Below are 18,987 nucleotides of genomic sequence, written 5' to 3'. Positions count from 1 at the left end.
TATTCTGCTCATATTTTAGCTGTTTGTTTTTTTTAAACTAGAGGCTGGGATGATTATGTGAAATATAGTAACTGTATCTTTCTTGTTGATTCCCTTTTCACTCATGCTTCAGGGTTTGTTAATGGCCAGCCATTTCCGAGACATCTATTGTGATCCTATATGGTATGCAAAGAAATCTTTTGACAGTGTCAGACAGCAGGGGGATTTGAAAAGAACGTTATCACTTCCTTGAAATGAAAATCATTTCACATTTCTGAGACTTTACATTGAGGACATTAAAAGGCTAAAGAGGTACCCGAAGGAGCTCATGCAATGATAAATGGAACTGCTCTTGTCTGATCGTAAATGAATCATTTGAGCAGCACCCCACTGATTTTCTTATGCTTTCTTCCCGGCACATAGGAAACAACATGGCTCTCTAAGTATATGTGATTTCCTGTCTTTCAGGGTGGTGGAATGAATTAATTAGCCTATAGTGAGGGATGCAATTATCACGGTGGCCTCAGTCATTATTCAGTAGTTACGCAGGGGAATTGGTGGGTGGACTGATGTCATGTGTCAGCCCTTCAACCCTTTAATGTGGCCAAACGCAGAAACCGTGTGACACAGATGATGAATGATGCTGGGCTGACTAATATGAGAGTATTTCATACTTTAAAATTACAACACAAAGACTCTGTGGTTTGAAATTCAATGCTAATTTAGATCAAATCTAGGCCTAAACATATTGTATCTAAATATATTTGTACTCAATCAAGCCTTAGCTCATCCCAGTTTCTGTACTGTACCAGTAAGAAGGCTTACAGTATTAAGTTTATTCCTAATGGACAGACTGTACTGCAGCAAACAGGGTGAACTACCTTGCTGAATGGTACATCAACGGAGGGCAGAGCAGTGGCACTGTGGCTCTGTGGCTAAGGATCTGCGGCTGGAAGGTTGCCGGTTCAAATCCCGTGGCCAACCGAGGAATCCTACTCCATTGGGCCCCTAAGCAAGGCCCTTAACCCCAACTGCTCCAGGGGCACTGTATAAATGGCTGACCCTGCGCTCTGACCCCAGGCTTCTCTCTCCCCATCTGTGTGCCTGTGTGTCTCATGGAGAGCAAACTGGGGTATGTGAATAGACAAAATTCCTAATGCAAGAAATTGTACTTGGCTAATAAAGTGATCTATCTATCAACAGTCTCCACATATGGGGCTTAAACCCACAATCTTCAAGCTAAGAGCCCAGAGCTCTAACCACTGGCCTGTGCTGCCCTGAAAATGGGAATTTAAGCATATAACATATTTTACAAGAAAAATCATGCAATTAGTCTAACTGCACCACTGTAACAGTGCTTACACCTGGCTTTGCAACTAATTAATCATTGCATCAAATTAGATGGAAATCTATCCAATTAGGAAACATGGCAGCAAGCAGTCACTAATATAACTTAGATTTTTTTTGGTCCAAAGGCAAAAACATCTGAGCATGCAAAAGAAGACATTTTGTCATTGAACACAAATAGAAATTTATAGAAACAGGCAAGTGAATTCTGTATTTATTCAAATAGGAATCTGCACAAGTAAAATATATTAATGTTTTACTTGAATATAATCTTGGAAGAGCACAACTGTAACCTTGAAATTATCACAATAAGAATGCCATTCATTAAACCATTATGAAATTGTTGATGGTTAAAAAGTAAAAGAAACTTCAGTAGAAACATGGCTCCTTGCATCATCTGTATGCTAATGTGCCGAATACAGCTGCCAGGAATCTTGATTGGATTTGATATCCGCTCCATGGACACATTTACAGTAGCTTCAGAGCTATACAGTGTCACACTCCAAACAATAGAGAATCCTGCCACACCAAAAGGCTGGTTCTGTCCTGAAATATCCAGGTTCCAAGGATGGCCTTCGGTAACCGGCTCAGTGACAAATGATACGGCATATATATTTGGAGTTTGTATTATGTCATTTGTTACTAGATTACATTGATTCCTGCCCAACAGCAATAGTCAATACAACTATTGACTAAGGAGCGCATTAGTACTGTAGATACATACAAGAAGGTTTTTTAAGGAATTACTCTCTGCTCATAAATCCTGGTGCACAGAAGATGCCAAGTATTCCAGTCTAATTACATATTTAAAAATAAAATCACAGAAAATACATCTCAGAGAATCATTTATTTTCAGGTTGAAATAAGACGCAAAGTCAAAATGCGAACATTAACAAGCTGACACTGGGTTTGAGCCCCCTGGTGGGTCACACAGTCCTGGCAGCCTTAATGCGCAGTATAAACCTCAGGGGCCAGGGGATGATCTGCAAGCTTTTTTGTGCAGCTGCAGCCAGCTGGCGAAGGCAGGCCAGTCAGGGCTGTCTCATGTTAATGGTATTACCAGGTTGGTTCCACTGATATCCCGCTGGGCTCTGGTCAGGAGAAAAGGCTGGCTGTGGCAAGACCTCAACACTGTTTTCTTGACCGAGTGCCATTGTAATCCCAGCACTGTGTGGTCTTCCCGTGCTGCAAAAATCGACACTCCTGGATTGGTCTTGCGGGGTTAGAAAAAACAGCTCATGAGCTTTGTCAATGTATCAAACAATACGGTTGCCCTCAATCTGCACCAACGGTGTTTTTTTTTACAAAGATGATTTTTCTGTACCTTGCACTTCCACCGCCTTAATGACTGGCTTGAACAACACAACAACAGCGTAACACACAAATGTTGTCTTCTGTCTCCTGTTGTAAAGTGCTCCACCACTCCCTTTCGCACCTCAGATGTTCTTTGGCCCTCAGAAGACAGTGATTTTTCTCTCAGCTGCTAACATATTGTTCCCGAATGAGCTGTAAACATGTACTGTAGGTCACTGTCATGCACTGTAATCCTCCTTCCTGGGTAATTTCTATCTGGAATTTCAGTCCTAGATACGATGGTCCTGGGTTACGTGATGGCAGTCTGTGTGGTAGGATGTGGCCTATCCCTCAAAGAGCTGTCTTCCTGGTTTCACTGTACAAACCTGCTGATTTTTGAAGCTGAATATCTCATTCTTTGGGCATCTTCTCTTAGAGATAGACTACTTTCAATCATACTGATAGCAAACAGACATTGCAGGATGTCTTGATCACCCGACTGGGGTATGGTCATATCTTTCATTGTTCTTGCATTAATTTAAAACCATGTGTTTTTGAATACTGTTCATGCAAGTCCTCAGTAACCCCACATTTCCAATTTTAAACCTGTCTCTTAATACCAAACACTGAGTACAGGGAAGTCTCATGAAATCACATGAACATCAGTACTGTATGGAGCAAAGCTACTGCTCAGTGTTTAAAAAGTAAATGAAAAGATGCATGACAACAGACTATTGATGTAAAATGCTATGTTGTTTTTATTAATTGTTCATCAGTCTTCTACAAAAAAAAACAATTCAAATGAAAAACTATGATCATATGACATAATTTAAAGAATCAATAATGATTCTCAAGTAGTGTTCACTCTGAAGCAACAAATAAAGCCAGCTGGAATATCACCTGTCAGCTCCATCCTATTTTTTTGCTGAATTCCATTCAAACCAGTCTGCCTATTATTGTCCCACATTGTACAACGGTATGTGGTAAGAGGGAATAATAAATCACTGTTTATCATATGTTTTATTACCACAGATACAATAAGCTTAGTTTACTAGTTTTATGTCTACCATATATATATTATGTTTGTCATGGGAATAATTACTATTTCTGAGTCACACAACCCTGAAACACATGACATTTCTTCTCCTTCAGTGAGCTTCAACAGCTCCTGCTGCTTTTTGGTGTGTTGAAACAAGTATCAGGACAGAAACACTGTTTTTAATGCAAATGGCAGAAAGACCTAAATATTGTCAGTTCGAACCCTGCAGTGCAGACAACTGCTTGTTTTGACATTATTGCACTTGTAGTGCCTTTTTGTAAAATGTCTGTCGATGGGGAAGTCCTGACTGATGCTAACCTCTCCAACCACATCTTGCTGTGGGAGGAAAATGTTTTTTTAATTGAAATAAACTGTTGGGAATATACTTATTTTTTCATTAAAACATTAATGTGACTGTTTTGCAAATAGATATGAACTGTTTTGTTTTTGCTTTAGTTTTCTGTATAGCATTTTAAGTGGTGCAATCACAGGAGGAGTGCGGTTAAATGCAATGAATAACTGTATTTGCATGTTAACTAAATGAATATACTGTAGATTCTTTCATTTTATTCAATTTCATTTAAAAATAACACATTTCATAATTTCAGAGAGACCAAAACCATTCATAACCTAAAGAATGCAATTACTTTTATTTTATATTGTATCCATGTTTTTCTTTTGATAGTGGTTCTCTGGTAATTAATATTTTGTTTTTTTCTCAAAATTATGAAATCCATAATTTTATGATTATCGCTCCATTAAATTTAGAAATATGTTTTTAGTATTGTGCAATAAAAGTCTAGGATAACTAAAATTCTAAATGTTCTGTATCTTTTCATGTTACAACATCTAATTGAATCCGTACACACACGAAGAAGACAAAAGCTATTAAAGTTACATGAGCTGAACAGTTCTATAAATTGATTTATTTTGCACCATAGGAGCAGTTCGATTGCCAGTCATAATATAATGCTTGCAATGATCCTAATGAAAATTTTATTACAATTTTAATCAATATAGCATTCATATTGTTACTGATGCTGATGCTTTTATTTCTTCCAATATAAATGGTTTTATATGTAAATGTAAAAATCTGCTGACCTAATTTTCTGCTTTTAACATAATATGTTAATTATGTACTTGTATTTGCATGGTGTTTTTCATTCAGACAAAAGAAAAATCTGCAATAAGAGAAAGCCATTTGACCCCTCTAGGTCATTGGGTGGTTAGAAGATAATTGACCCGAGGATCTCCTCCAGCTGTTTCTTGAAAGTAGCTGGGCTATTAGCTTCGACAACACGGCTACATACAGGAGCTTGTTCTGTGCTCCCAAGGGAAATTTTTCATTTTTATCCCAAGGTATACAAACTGCTATACATATAGGGTGGTACCCACATCATTCAGCACTGAAGCGCACCCCACTATACAGTACAAGAAATAGAGAAGTGAAAATTGAAAAGGAAATTACTTAATCTAAATCTACTCTGAACAAGCTGCAGTATGTCCAAAATTCAGCAGCCAGAATCCTGACCAGATCTAGTGCAAGTGTTCACATTACTCCTATCCTGGAGTCCTTGCACTGGCTTCCGGTCAAATTCCGCGTAGACTTTAAAATCCTCATGCTCACCTACAAGGCTTTACATGGCTTGGCACCTCAATACCTGTCTGAACTTTTATCGCCCTACTCCCCACCTCGCAACCTCCGCTCTTCAAATTCTGCCCTCCTTACTGTCCCCCAAGCCCGTCTACATTGTATGGGCGACAGGGCCTTCTCCTGCTATGCCCCCAAGCTCTGGAACTCCTTGCCCAAGGATATTAGAGAGTCAGCTTCTCTAAACTCCTTCAAATCCAGACTCAAAACCCTCCTTTTCAGAAAAGCCTTTACTTAACTGCTTCCATTCTTCACCCCTCTGCTCTTCTTAATACCATCTTCCACGGTCTCCTCTATTGTTATTGTTGTATTGTTGTAATTATAATTGTGTCCTGTCTTGTGAAATTTTCTTATTTATTGTTGTAGTCTTCTTATTTATTGTTATTGCCATCCTGTAAAGCGCTTTGAGAAGCCACCTTTAAAGGCGCTATATAAAATAAAGTTTATTATTATTATTATTATTATTATTATTATTAATCAGTTAGATTAAGGGTGGAAATGAAGCTAGGTCAGACCATTCAAACCTAGTGGATATTAAGCAGAATATTGGGGTTAACACCCCGACTCTTATGAACATTGCCATCAGATCTTTACAGACCAAGTCATCAGGTCCTTGGTTTAATGTCTCATCAGAAGGAAGGCACCAAGGAAGGCAGAGGAACCCCAGTCACCAAAGGCAATGCTTTGGAAATTCTTTTCCAGGGTGGAGAGGACCACCTACTCATCCACCAACACCATGACACAAAATCAATCTGATGTTCCTTAGAGGCTTCCCATCCCTGTTCTGATCAGGCTTCGCTTTGCTTTGCTTCTAAGACTTTACAAGATCCAACTATGATGTACAGTAGTAACACCACCATCACCACAATAACATGTTAAGAAATGTAATATGTCAAATATCTGAATCTTACCCAGTACTGGCCAGGTCTGATTGGAAACCTGACAATATCAGGATAGAAATTTACAAGTAAGCAATGAAACCCAATAATCCCTTTATGGGATTTCCAATGAAATTGCAGAAGGGAAGACAGCAGCCACGTTTAATTTAATCTCAGCTGTTCTAACGAGTAATCTTTTCTGATGTCATTTCCGAAAAACGTGCTCAGTACGGGGGTTCCTTAAATCCTCTTCTGTTGTCATGGTCCTCATTTTCAGTAGGGATCTTCTTTGCTCTTTGTTTTTTTTTATGCTCAAGCATGATCAATAAAATGTCTTTAGCTTTTCATAACCAAATTATGTGGGTCCTAATGCCCCAGTATAGTGACGGGGACACTATACTGTAAACAGGCGCCGTCCTTCGGATGAGATGTAAAACCGAGGTCCTGACTCTCTGTGGTCATTAAAAATCCCAGGGTGCTTCTCGAAAAGAGTAGGGGTGTAACCCCGGTGTCCTGGCCAAATTTCCCCCCTGGCCTTTACCCCATCATGGCCTCCTAATAATCCCCCTCTATAAATTGGCTACATTACTCTGCTCTCCTCCCCACTGATAGCTGATGTGTGGTGAGCGTTCTGGCGCACTATGGCTGCCGTCGCATCATCCAGGTGGATGCTGCACATTGGTGGTGGTGGAGGGGAGTCCCCATTACCTGTAAAGCGCTTTGAGTGGAGTGTCCAGAAAAGCGCTATATAAGTGTAAGCTATTATTATTATTATTATTATGTTTTCTCCATGAACAGATATGGAAAACATCAATATACATGCAACAAAGTACTTTCATCACGTATTTTCTTATATCTCAGGGACATTGAAAGTTTAACAGTTAAAATTATAACTGAAAGACCATTAGATGCCTTATATCTTTGACAGATGTTTTGTTTTCTGTTTCACACATTTAGACATGAATAATTTCTGTAGTTAACTGATTTAAGGGTCATTGCTTGCACATCCTTTACAAGTTTTTCGATCAATAATTGTCAAGTTAATATACAGTATACCATTTGAGGCATCTGAGCATATGAAGCATAACCGAACATTTTTGCGAATGATGTTTTCCATTGTGTGGTCTTGTCATTGTGATGTGCACAAATGAGTTAAGATTGTATGGGTAGAAATACAGAAACAATCTATTAAATGTTTTTTCTAAGGTGGCTAAACATTAGATTTTAATCTTTTAAGACAAACTTCTTTTGTCTTGTACATCTTTTCAGCATATTGCCATTAACCCTAAAGTTCATTGGTAATGGATGATCATTTACTATGGGAAAAAAAACTTAATATTGATATTAATTAAAATAATACAGAATATTTCAGAATAGCACAAAGCAAACTTGGTTGCATAATTCAGTCGAAGGAAAACAAAGTGGTTTCATTTTAAACAAAAGAAATCTCAATATTTATTAAATGAATCCCTCACAGCTTAATGCTATAACAAATGTGGAAGCTTTAAAGTATACTACAAATACTACAGTATACTACAGGTCAATAGTTTACAACAGAAAAAAGGCTTTGAAGGAATGAGGCTTCTTGAGAGAAGTATGGAATTAGTGGCAAATGAATGTTAACAGTTTAAAGAGATTCTACTTAAAGCATAAAACAGATTTAATGTATTCACAAAAATCTCAATTAACTGTACTGTATTTGTGAGTTCTAGGAACCATGACCCCATCAGTTTACTTACATTCAAGGCTGATTTAATTTTTTGTCAGACATGTAAAATTAGTTGCAGATATATTTAAATGTATTGTGTGTGAATGCATCTGTGTATTATTAAGGATTTTATAACAGAAAGGATTGTTTTTCTAGGATTTTTGGAATGACAGAATGCTCAGTATCTCAGATCTAACAGATTTAAATGGTTCCTGATGGCCTTTGCAAATATACTTTAAATTAATATTTTGTGAATAGTCTTCAAATTAATATTTTATTGTGTTCTTGTGACTCCAAAAGAAAGTTAGTTTTACAAACACTATATCACAAAAAAGAATTCTGTTATACAAATTACTGGCAGCCAGGGCAATTTACAGAGCCAGGAATGTGCTGATGCAGAGTACTTTCTCATTAGCACAGCAGCTTTGTTTCAATAAAATTATTTTTGCATCAGGCAAATAGTGTAGAAAGTGAGCCCTGGTGTCTGATTTAGTCAGAAAATAAGTCATACTGTAGCATTGAAACCCTAGTACATGGGAGGTGAAAAATTGAAGAGCTTATTACAGAAAAATGCATTCTTCAGTGAAATGCATGTTAATGAATTGACCATAGTCCAGAGAGCCCATAGAGTGAGTGAGGCCTGCAGTGGACAGTGTCACCCCATTTCATGTCTCTCTTGTTCTTGTGTTTAGGATGAAGACATGCTGGCAGGGAATGAAAAGGCTTGGAAGTCTATCAAAGATGCCACCCCGGGAATGGAGAAACTTCAATCTCAGCACCGTATCCTCTGCATGCAAATTGAAACAGCACACCACATGGAAAAATTAAATTAATAATATTATTAATAAATTAATAATACAAATTGTAGGAAGTGTAGGTATTGTATATACTGTAAAGTAAGGCATAATTTTCTCAGGTAAAGTAATTATTTAAAGGGGAAGTAACATTTGGTTTATTTGGTTTATGGTCCTCTTACAATATTCATACTTTTCATACAATATTCACACAATGCAGTGCATTATCTACATTACAATTGTAATTGCTACAGGTACCAATCTTTTATTTAATCATTTAGTTACTGATTCTAATATATAATCCTTTAAACACATTAGCCCTAGTTAAAGGCAGCCATGCGATATTAAACAAAGACAGAGGATGCAGGATTCACACGAAGGATTCAATATTTCACATGCATGTGAAATATTGGCAAATATTGATTTATGAAAGCAGTATAGTTTTTAGCCCAAAGTGTTTCTATTTGGGATTGTAGTGTGCTCATGGATGCATTTTGTCAGGATAAGCACCTTTCCTTCTTAATCTAGTGGAAGGAATGTTTTGTGGCCCGGGAGGCTATACAGAGAGGACAGATTCTTGAGACTGTCTGTGTGTCATTCTGGCGATGTTTTGGAGCCTATACTTATCATACAATGACATAAGAGTATCTGAACTGTAGGGTGTTATAGGATCTCTTGAAATTTAATTTTTGTTTCACAACAGACTATCCCTTTTGTGCAACCCATCGGGTGTGCCACAATGGGATCTTTAATATAGACAGGCTCCGGAACTCAGACATGCAAGTGCTGCTGTAAGGTACACAAATAGTTCAATTTACAGTGCAAAAATCAAAACAGTCACCAAAAACAGAGGAGATCAAAACAAGCTCCAAAGCTAACTACTAAGTCCCTAATGAATGTAAGCTCCAGTCTCTCTGTGAGACTCTTCACAAACACTTAAAAAAACTCACAGTTTCTTGGTCGGTTGCTTCTTCTTCTCCCTCCAGCGAGGCAGCAAACAGAGGATCTACAACTGTCTCTCAGGTAGACAATGAAAACCTACAATTGAAAGCCTGAGCTTTCTGCTTTTTACACCTGACCACCTGACCAAATGTCTTCCAGTAACTGATCAGGTAACTGAGGGCAGCAGCTCATACCCATAGCATTCTGGGAAATGTGGTCTAGAAGGCTTGTAATTTGAATGGATCTGCCTACCTCTAACACATTAAAGTACATTAAACAAATCTAATTATTTTACAGATGTATCAGTAAAGTTCTCTAATTGTATTTGTAATTTTTTAATTATGTTATTTTTATACTGCACTTGTCTGATGACCCAAATTCAAAATTTGTTGCGAAGAAACTACTTTTAAAACCCATTTGTTATGAAATAGAAAATAAAAACTTAGCACTAAGTTTCTTACATTTTTTTAATAAATATGGTCAAAGGATTTAATGGAGTCAATATATCAGTATATATCACATTGGAAAAATTAACTCTTTTATAACTTCAGCATAATGTCTGATAAGGTTTAGGGAAGCAGACCTCAAGTAAGTCAAAGGAGGAAAAAAACAAAACATTTTTATATAAACATATAGGTAAAATGCTTTTTGTTTTGTAACTTTTGAAAAGTAATGTTACTTTCTTCAGTGATTTCTTTTATGACTCGGAATGTATGGATAGAGATTGAGGTTGAGTTTTAACTTGCAGTAAGATTGGTTTTGAACCTACAACATACCAAACTCTGTTTACTTTCATGTAATTGCAGTAAATGTTTAGACAGTCATTAAGAACTTAAATCAACCATAGAGATGTCAACCACAAAACCCATTAACCATGTTAATCTGTGTAGTCAAAACCTTCATTATGTCAGCTATTTTCTTTATTGACCTTTTGTGTAGTTTTTGTACTGCTTTTGGAACATGCAACAGTTTTATTAATTGAAACCCACTGCAAAACCTTCCAGTTTTTATTTTAGTTATTTTACTTGAATTCTGTCTCTAGTCATACTGCACACAGCAGCAAATAATGTTTGTTCATTCATTTTTTTTTTTAAATAGAGCTCCGGCTTTGAGATTGAGGTGTTTTAGAGGAGGCAGCTGCCTCCTGAAATCCCTCCAGGTCCTGGCCAATAGCAAATGTGGTAAGGACCTGAGGAGGAGGTTTCTACTACAAGTGCACCATTAAAAGAGACATACAGTATGATGTTTACTATCACACTCACCAACAGCAGTACTCTTTTATCACTATTAATCTGCACAGGAGTACAACATCCTGAGTGAGATACAGTCCTTCTAGAAGGATGTTAGTACAGTATACAGTATAGACGCAGGGCTGCCAGGGCTGCCAGGACCCTCCTGCAGAGCAGCACTCATCAGCTGAAACTATTTCATATATTCATATATGTTTTTATTCCAGCTTAGGCCTTAATGACTTAATTGAACTAATTAACTGGCAACCAAAGACTAGCTGGTAAGTTAATTGGCTTCTGGGAAAATTAGTTATGGCTTGAGTGTATGCACATGTTGATATCTTTGCCTGCCCTGCGATAGACTGGTATCCCCATCCAGGGTGTATCCTGCCTTTCGCCTGTATCTTGCTGGGTTATGATCTGACTCGGCCAAGCCCCTGTACTGGATAGTGTGTTTTAGAAGATTGATGGGAAGATGGTTTGCAAGTACTCAAGATTAAGTTATCAACTTACTGTCCAACTTATCTTTAAATAGTAATACCCAAAACTATTTTATCAGGTTGCTGGCAAGCTTCCAATATGTCGCAAAAGTTGTATTAGTTTATACCAGACAGAGAGAGACGTACATTAAGAAAGCAGTAGTGTACCTAGTTCTTATGCTAATCAACTGTTCCTTCAAGGTAGCAGTGTTTGCGTGACTAGATGACTGGAAAGGCACTTATTTTTGAGGGCATACATGGCTCTCTGTTCTCTCCTGCCTCTCAACAGATTACAGTAATCCAGTGCACAATCACATATACATTAATCATGCCACATTTGACATACAGCCTGTGTGATTTATCCTGTGTAGAAGTCAAAGTATGCATCAGTAAGTAACACCAAATCAGCATTTAACTGGTCTCTGTTAGTATCACAGATTAATATGTTTTGGAGATAAACTTCTTAAAGTGATTCCTACAACTGAATGAGCTTATAGAAAGGCACTTAGTTATTTTTCATGCCTACAAGCAGTACTGGCTTGTAAAAATATTGTGACTTTTTTCCTCCTCTTTTCAAGTGAGACCTTAACTATCCTTAATAATAGAGTGGGAACAGGTTTTGTCTCTGTGCCAGACTCTTGTGGATAACAATCAAGGCATTCTTCCAGACACCAACATCTATCTGCTTAAAATGCTTGACTACACTATGGATGCGTGCATCAATCTCAGAAAGTGGGACAAAGCTCTGTTCTTTGGCACCCGAACTTTACAACCATATAGGTGAGTTTTCAAGCCTTTGAATGAGTTGGTTTACATACTGTTAGTCGTTGTTATTCTGACATATACAGTATACAAACATTTCATGTGTCAAAAGAGATGCATTCCTCAAAGGTTGTGCATTCTAAATGAAAATTGGAATGGCTGTGTTAGGGATGGAGGTAAGATTTGGCAATATACTGTATGCATGGCTTCATCTACCTACTGAAATATACAGTAATCTTACAACTGCATTCATGCAAAAACATGAATTGAGCATTGATAAAACAAAGAGTAAGTATACTTGTCTTATTATCGTTTAAAACAGCGAAACATTTGTTTCCAGGAAGTGATAATATGTATTCACAAGCTTTGACATTTCTTGGAAACAAATTGTAAAATGTGTTAGCAAGACCCTAAAATTTATAAAATCTTTTATTATCATATTACGAAAATGATATTGATTCTCTTAAATCATTCTACAGATAATTGACTGGATACTGTACATCTGTGATCTTAAAAGAATATGCTATTTGGAAAGAACTGAAACATTTCAGTATTGAACAGCCAAGACTATGAATGGAAGTTATTAATGTAGTCAACCCAGCAGACTTCTTCAGAATAAGCAGTCATATACAAACCTGAGGACACAAATGGAAATTTAATAAACATGCATTTAAAATTCAAAACAGAAGGCAAGGCTTCAAACAAAGGGTTGTGGGCATGTGAAACAAAATGCCCATTTGTGATTTGAAGCTTACAGCCTGGGTTCATTCGAGAAGTGACTGGATGAGATCTTTGAATCACTGAGCTACTAACAATCAAATAAGTTAAATAGATCAATATCTTCCTATCATTTGGATCCTTGCTTATATTTCTGTATTCTTTAATTATTTGTTAATCTTGTATGTTACATGGAACGTTTTACTAAAGCTATACAAGAAGAAGACAAGGTCTCACATGTTAAAACTAATAGTTCTTATGATTTTTAACCGAGATAACTTGTTCAATGGTGCCCTGTTCAAGTTGAGATGTATGTCATTTACTGTATGTACTTCATAATATACTGTTACAAAGATTTCTGAAGAATAAAGTCAGTTAAAGAAACATAAGACAGGACATAAGACAAGCTCTGGAGATATCTAATTCCTCAAAATGTTACTGTGAGGTCTGCCACTAACAGTGACTTGCAGAAGCATTCAGACCCTTTCTACAGTGTCCCATTTTGTGAAAATGTTGCATATACATTTTTTATATTTATATATTATTATATTTTATTCAAAACCTGAATTTTTAACAGTAGAAGTCTAAGGTTATGATAAATCATGATAATGTCAGCCAAAACTAAGGAGAAAATCTGAAATATGTTGATTGCACTGGGCCTTGCTGCACTGGGATTCCTACTGTAGGTTCAATTCCTGACCTGGGGTGCTGTCTGCATAGAGTTTGTACATCCACATGAGTTTTTGTCAGATGCTCCAATTTTATACTGTACCACATTCCAAAGACCTACTAGTAGGTTAATTGGGTTCTGGGAAGACTGACCTTGGTGTGAGTGTGTGTGTCTGTGTGTGCAGTGAACTGGTGTCCCATCCAGGGAGTATCCCACATTTCTCCCTTCGCTTGCCAGGATAGGTTCTACTCTATCTCTCTCAAGTCACTCGGGGGATCACTTGTAAATCCTTCCACAGATTCTCAATTGGATTCAAGTTGGATGGACCATTCAAAGAGTTTCACTTTCGTTTTCTTCTGTGGAGTAGGTTGTGTATACTGTATAACAAATAGTAATTGCTACTTCAAAGTGTCATGATTGCAAGCTTTAAAGCAACAAAATATGTAGAGTGTGCAAGGGTTTGAATTGTGCAAGGCACTGTAAGCCTGCAATTCAAATGGAAATCTTGGACACTCCTGGTAAAGTGCTAATCCATAGCAAAGCTTTCAAATTGATTGCAGACTACAGTTAAGATTTTACGATTTTCTAAGAAATTCAATAAGAATTCAATAAGACAATCTTTAATTCTATTTTTTTAAAGGAATGTGCAGATTCAAAACTTGGCAATGATATATACAGCCTTCATATACAGTACTTTATACATTTCATATACTTTTACTGTATCTGAAAGATGCGGCCACATTGACATGCAGCCTCTGTTTTGCTTAGAATCTCTTCAAGATTGCAAAGGTACCACTTTTCATGAAAGAAAATCTCTCTTCAGTTTCTGGAGAGCACACCATAACCCAGTGAAGTTACTTTACTGATTATGGTATTGCTCAGTCAGTCTAAGAGATGCTATTTAACATTACAGCATGTTCTGTCCTGGATATTGTATTTATTGTCCATCGCATTTCTATGCCCAGCTTGGATTAAATAGTATTTCTGCATATTTAAGTGGGATAACTCCAGGATCCCACATTCAAGATGAGATAACTCTTCACATTCTTATAATGGGATCAGGCTCCCACTTGTGTTCCAATTCAATGGACCTGATTGTGTGGGAAGTCATTCTATGAGATGGTGATTTAGATCAGTCATCATGCTGTTTGAAACACATTCAGTTGCCCCTCCATTATCTAAAGTCTGATTAGGAGCCTGCCTGGTTTTATAAATCTATTTTATGTTGCCTAAGGAAAACATCTTGTGTTTCATCTTGTGTGGCTAAAACATAAGCACTTGATGTTATTTATTTTGTTCTGGTGCAGAATTTAAAATTGCAGAAATGCTTTTACAAAGTGTTCGCAACCACTTTGTAGCTGAACAACTTTGCTCTTCTGAATGATGTTCTTGTGTTTTCGGATACCTTTACATTAATAACAGCTTCACTGTTAAATAGTATTTCATATAGAAAAGTTAAAAAAATATATTTGTTAATATCCTTATTTCTGTGACTCTCCTGAGAGAAGTTATGTGGAACATTCAACAAAGTAACAGTGCAGTATTGTGTTAAAACAATCTTTCTGTGTTAGTACCTGTAAGAGGAGGAGGACAGTTCTCTCCTCCCATATGTCAGGTTTTCTGATTTGTAAAGGTCTTCCTCTGAGCTTTGATCAGCATGGAAAAATTGTTTCTGGAAACAAGTCATTTGTTCATTTTTTATGCTTACCAAGACTCAGAGTTTCATTAAGGAACAACATGGCACTAGAATAAAACATGTTCAGTCTTTTGACAAGATGGCATTTGAAATGAGGAAAAATGTAGTACTGTACAACAAGAAGTCCACTTAATAAATAGAGCTAACTAGCAAAGGCAGTTAACTACTGTACCTAGTAGGTATTGTAGCTTCTTACTGCCAACTGGGTTAGATGGGTTAAATGCCCTCTTCTCATTTGGAACCTTCCTTATGTCCTAGATAATGTTGTAATGTAAAGATTATGTTCCAGACAACATACAGTAAGACATGGATTGTGGGATCGATTAGAGGAATTAGTAACAGTATGCTTAAAAACTAACAAGTAAAAAATAGGATAACATTTTATTTTTTGGAATTTAGAATTTCTAGCCTCTTCATTCTAGTTTTCCACAAGCATGATGTTTGTGTCTAGGTTATCTGGTGCAGGAAAAAACACACTGAGACTTTCTTTTATCCAGATGTGTTCAATTGATTGCACATTATGTATATGAACAGTATATGTATGTTGTATGCATTATGATGTATGTCATATACTTTATGTATGATATACAATATATTATTCTGAATGATCACAATTTTCTTCCAAGTACTTTGATTAAAACAAAAAGTTTTACAAATCTGAAGTTGGTAAAATGAAATGGCCTTTTTTGGACAATAGTAACTCCAAGATAAGAATATGGCCTGTTGAAAAAAACATGTGGGATGTCACTTTCAGCATTTAGTGGCAGATGGCATGAACAAATTGCAAACAGCTACCTTTGCATGCTGGAAAGGAATCTTACCTAAACTGATTTTTACATGTGTTTGCTAGATCAGATTTGTTTGGGGAGCATATATGAACCATACCAGATGGTATAATCAAATACATAGTGTGTGCAAATTTGTTACAGATGAGTCAAAACTACAGATGCTGAAAGACTTCTCATGCACTCATTAAATTTGTCAGTGTAGAAAAGTCATTTTGAAAGGTTGCTCTGCCTCAGAGGAGGAATGAAATATTTAATTAGTTATAGACATAGACCAAAATACTCCTACAGTACATACTGGACAATAATTCACTTTGGCCCTCTGTAGATTTCTGAGAGATCAAAAAGTTAAATGATTTTCTCTTCTCACTCAGATTTTTGTTGAACAAATCATTGATGTTTCATGATTTGTTAGATAACAACAGACTGTAATGTTTATGTGTTTTATTTGTTCTTGCTCTAGGTGACATTTTTCTAATTCTGAGCAGTTTGGACTTTTGAATTTTGTATTTTCTTATTGTTTGTTTTTGCTTCACACGATTATCTGAATTTGTCTAAAGATATTTTGCAACTCAATTGCAGATGTATTCAGCACAATTAAGGTTAAGAACATAGGGTAAGGATAAAGAAGGTTTGCAAACAAAAGGAGCTCAGGGTCTATCTGGCTCATTTAGTGTTTAGGAGCAAATGGATTTGAGATTTTCATCCAATTTGAAATGATATCACTTTCAACAATATTGTTGGGTACTGTGTTACAGACTCCCCACAACTTCTTTGTGTAAGGGCATGCCTCCTGTTTATCAATTGTAACTGCAGTGACCTATTGATTTATATTTTCAAACACAATCTGTGTGTACTGTACGTGAAGGCATTTTTACTATTGTCCTTCCATCTATTTTCTAACCACTTTATTTAATTAATTCACTGGATTAACAGATAGAGTTTTGCATTTGATGTTTGAGCAGGATTTTGGGACTGGTGTGGTTTTCCACTGGATCGGAGCAGGCATCTCTGACAAACCAAATGACCAAACCCCTCCCTGAACTTCATTCATGAGGGCATCACTACAGCAACAGGTTGTACACTAAGGATGTCAAATTCAATTCCTGGAGGGTCAGAGCCTTCTGGATTCTGTTCCAATATGAGTTGTCAATTAAACAGTTAACCTAATTATTTCCTTACATAGACACAGAATGTTTCTTAAGGTCTTACTCTTAAGGTTACTCTTGCATGAGCTCTTTTACAGCTCCTCATCTCCCCTCTCTCAAGAAGAATCCATCTATCACCTACAGTACCTCTGCCTTGGAGATCTTTTGTTGATTTAAGCATGGCTTATACCACACTTATTAGTTCTAGTTTGATAATAGAATGTCAGTGGCCCAATTGAAACTCAAGACTACCACACAGCACAGAGCTAAAATGCCACTAAACCCTAAGTGGCTGAAGTTACATTTTCACTTTCTGGCTATTGTGTCTAAGTGAGAAGCCATTTCTGCAGATGGTAATTTATTTAAATTCATAGAGAAGAAAATCTTATCTTTCCTAAATGGGTCCATCTGGTACTAAAACGTACAAATATTTATACATTCAATGAATTCATGTGGAAAGGATTAACAAACATGAATTAAATATTTTAAACTAATTTCATATAAAATGTTTCAGATTTTGCAAAACAGAACTACAGGGTTCTGTTTTGGGTACAGGGTTTTTGAGTGCAAGGATCTGATTAACATGTGTTGTATTTTTTGATTAAAAGGTGTTGTATTTTTCAGTTATTATAGCAATATTAAACTGACTTTAATATCGGTGAAAATAATTTAAAATTTGATTAGAAAATTAATATTCTATAAAACGGTTTATTTAATTTATGGCTTGCATTCTTGGATTGTTTTAGAAAACATTCATGATTAGTTAAAATGGGAAGTGTGATTAATTAAAAAAACGTCTTACAATTATAAAATAATTTGTTGACTTGTTTGAGTCATTTCTTAAAAAAAACATTATTCATTTTCCAAAACAACAAAACAGTATCCTGCCTTTTGTCCTTGCTTGACTTTTTTGTTAAAAGTTACCTTTCCATTTCTAAATGTTGTAAAAGTTATTGTGCATATTTGCTTTTCAATTGCTTTAACTTAAAAAAAAAACAACCTTAAAAAACAGATTTGAGATTTCACAATGGAATGCTTTGATTACATCTGGGTCATTATAGCTCTTGGATAGGGGGCCAACAAGGAAACTCAGTTTGTGGCTGTAAGTGGTTTGGTGGACCTGTAAGTGTCACTCTTCCATCTGGCCCAGAATGCCCCAGTGTGTTGCATGTGCTATATTTTGAATGAGACATTAAACCAAGGTCCTGATTACTAAGTTTGATGTAATATCATGAGAAATGTTTCTCTGTTCTTTGTTAAATTGAATGGAAGAATGTGAATTTGTTTATTGCATTGCATATTTGAGCTTACACAAGGGGTGAATGCTCTTATCTTTTATTTTAATATAGATGGTGTAATTGAATACATCCTTGTATTTAAAGGACACATTTGACAGATACTTTGAGGCAGGCATTACGATTCTGGTCACATTCCTATTATTAAAACTGAAAGAACTTACAGATTTATCAATATAAAATATTGTAACTATTCATTCTATAATACTATTTAGTGTGCTGTGGTCTGGCTCAAAGGGTGAAGAAGATAGCAATTTGTGTTTCTTGAAAGGAGAATTCATGGTAGTAAACACAACTGAGTAATTTAACATTTTTAACCAATCAAATAAGTGGATAGCAGATGAGTCAATAAAGTACATTATCTGAAAGGCTGGGTCCAATGGAACTTGTGAATCCCAGTGTATTCTTTCCTTTTTCTATGTTCTCTGACATACTGTAACATTTTGTGTCCATGGCAAAGTGTCAGTAAACACCCTTTCCTCACAGATATAATAGTGTTGCCAAAGTCAAGGATTGAGGCACATTTAAATTACATAAAATATTCTGACAGGCTTACATGTTTGGAAAAGAAATTT

General features: G+C 36.3%; 1 protein-coding gene across 1 annotated transcript in view; it reads left to right on the top strand.

Moving 5' to 3' along the window:
* smyd3 (SET and MYND domain containing 3) overlaps window positions 1-18,987 on the top strand; it is a 343,364-nt gene that overhangs the window by 303,358 nt on the left and 21,019 nt on the right. Inside the window, exons 9-10 of the mRNA XM_006626065.3 lie at window positions 8,588-8,675; window positions 11,945-12,119. Coding sequence (XP_006626128.1) covers window positions 8,588-8,675; window positions 11,945-12,119 — 263 coding nt within the window. The remainder of the gene's footprint in view (window positions 1-8,587; window positions 8,676-11,944; window positions 12,120-18,987) is intronic.

The sequence above is a fragment of the Lepisosteus oculatus genome, chromosome 2 (genome assembly GCF_040954835.1).
Source record: "Lepisosteus oculatus isolate fLepOcu1 chromosome 2, fLepOcu1.hap2, whole genome shotgun sequence".
NCBI lineage: Eukaryota > Metazoa > Chordata > Actinopteri > Semionotiformes > Lepisosteidae > Lepisosteus > Lepisosteus oculatus.
This window is presented reverse-complemented; position numbering and strand designations above follow the sequence as displayed.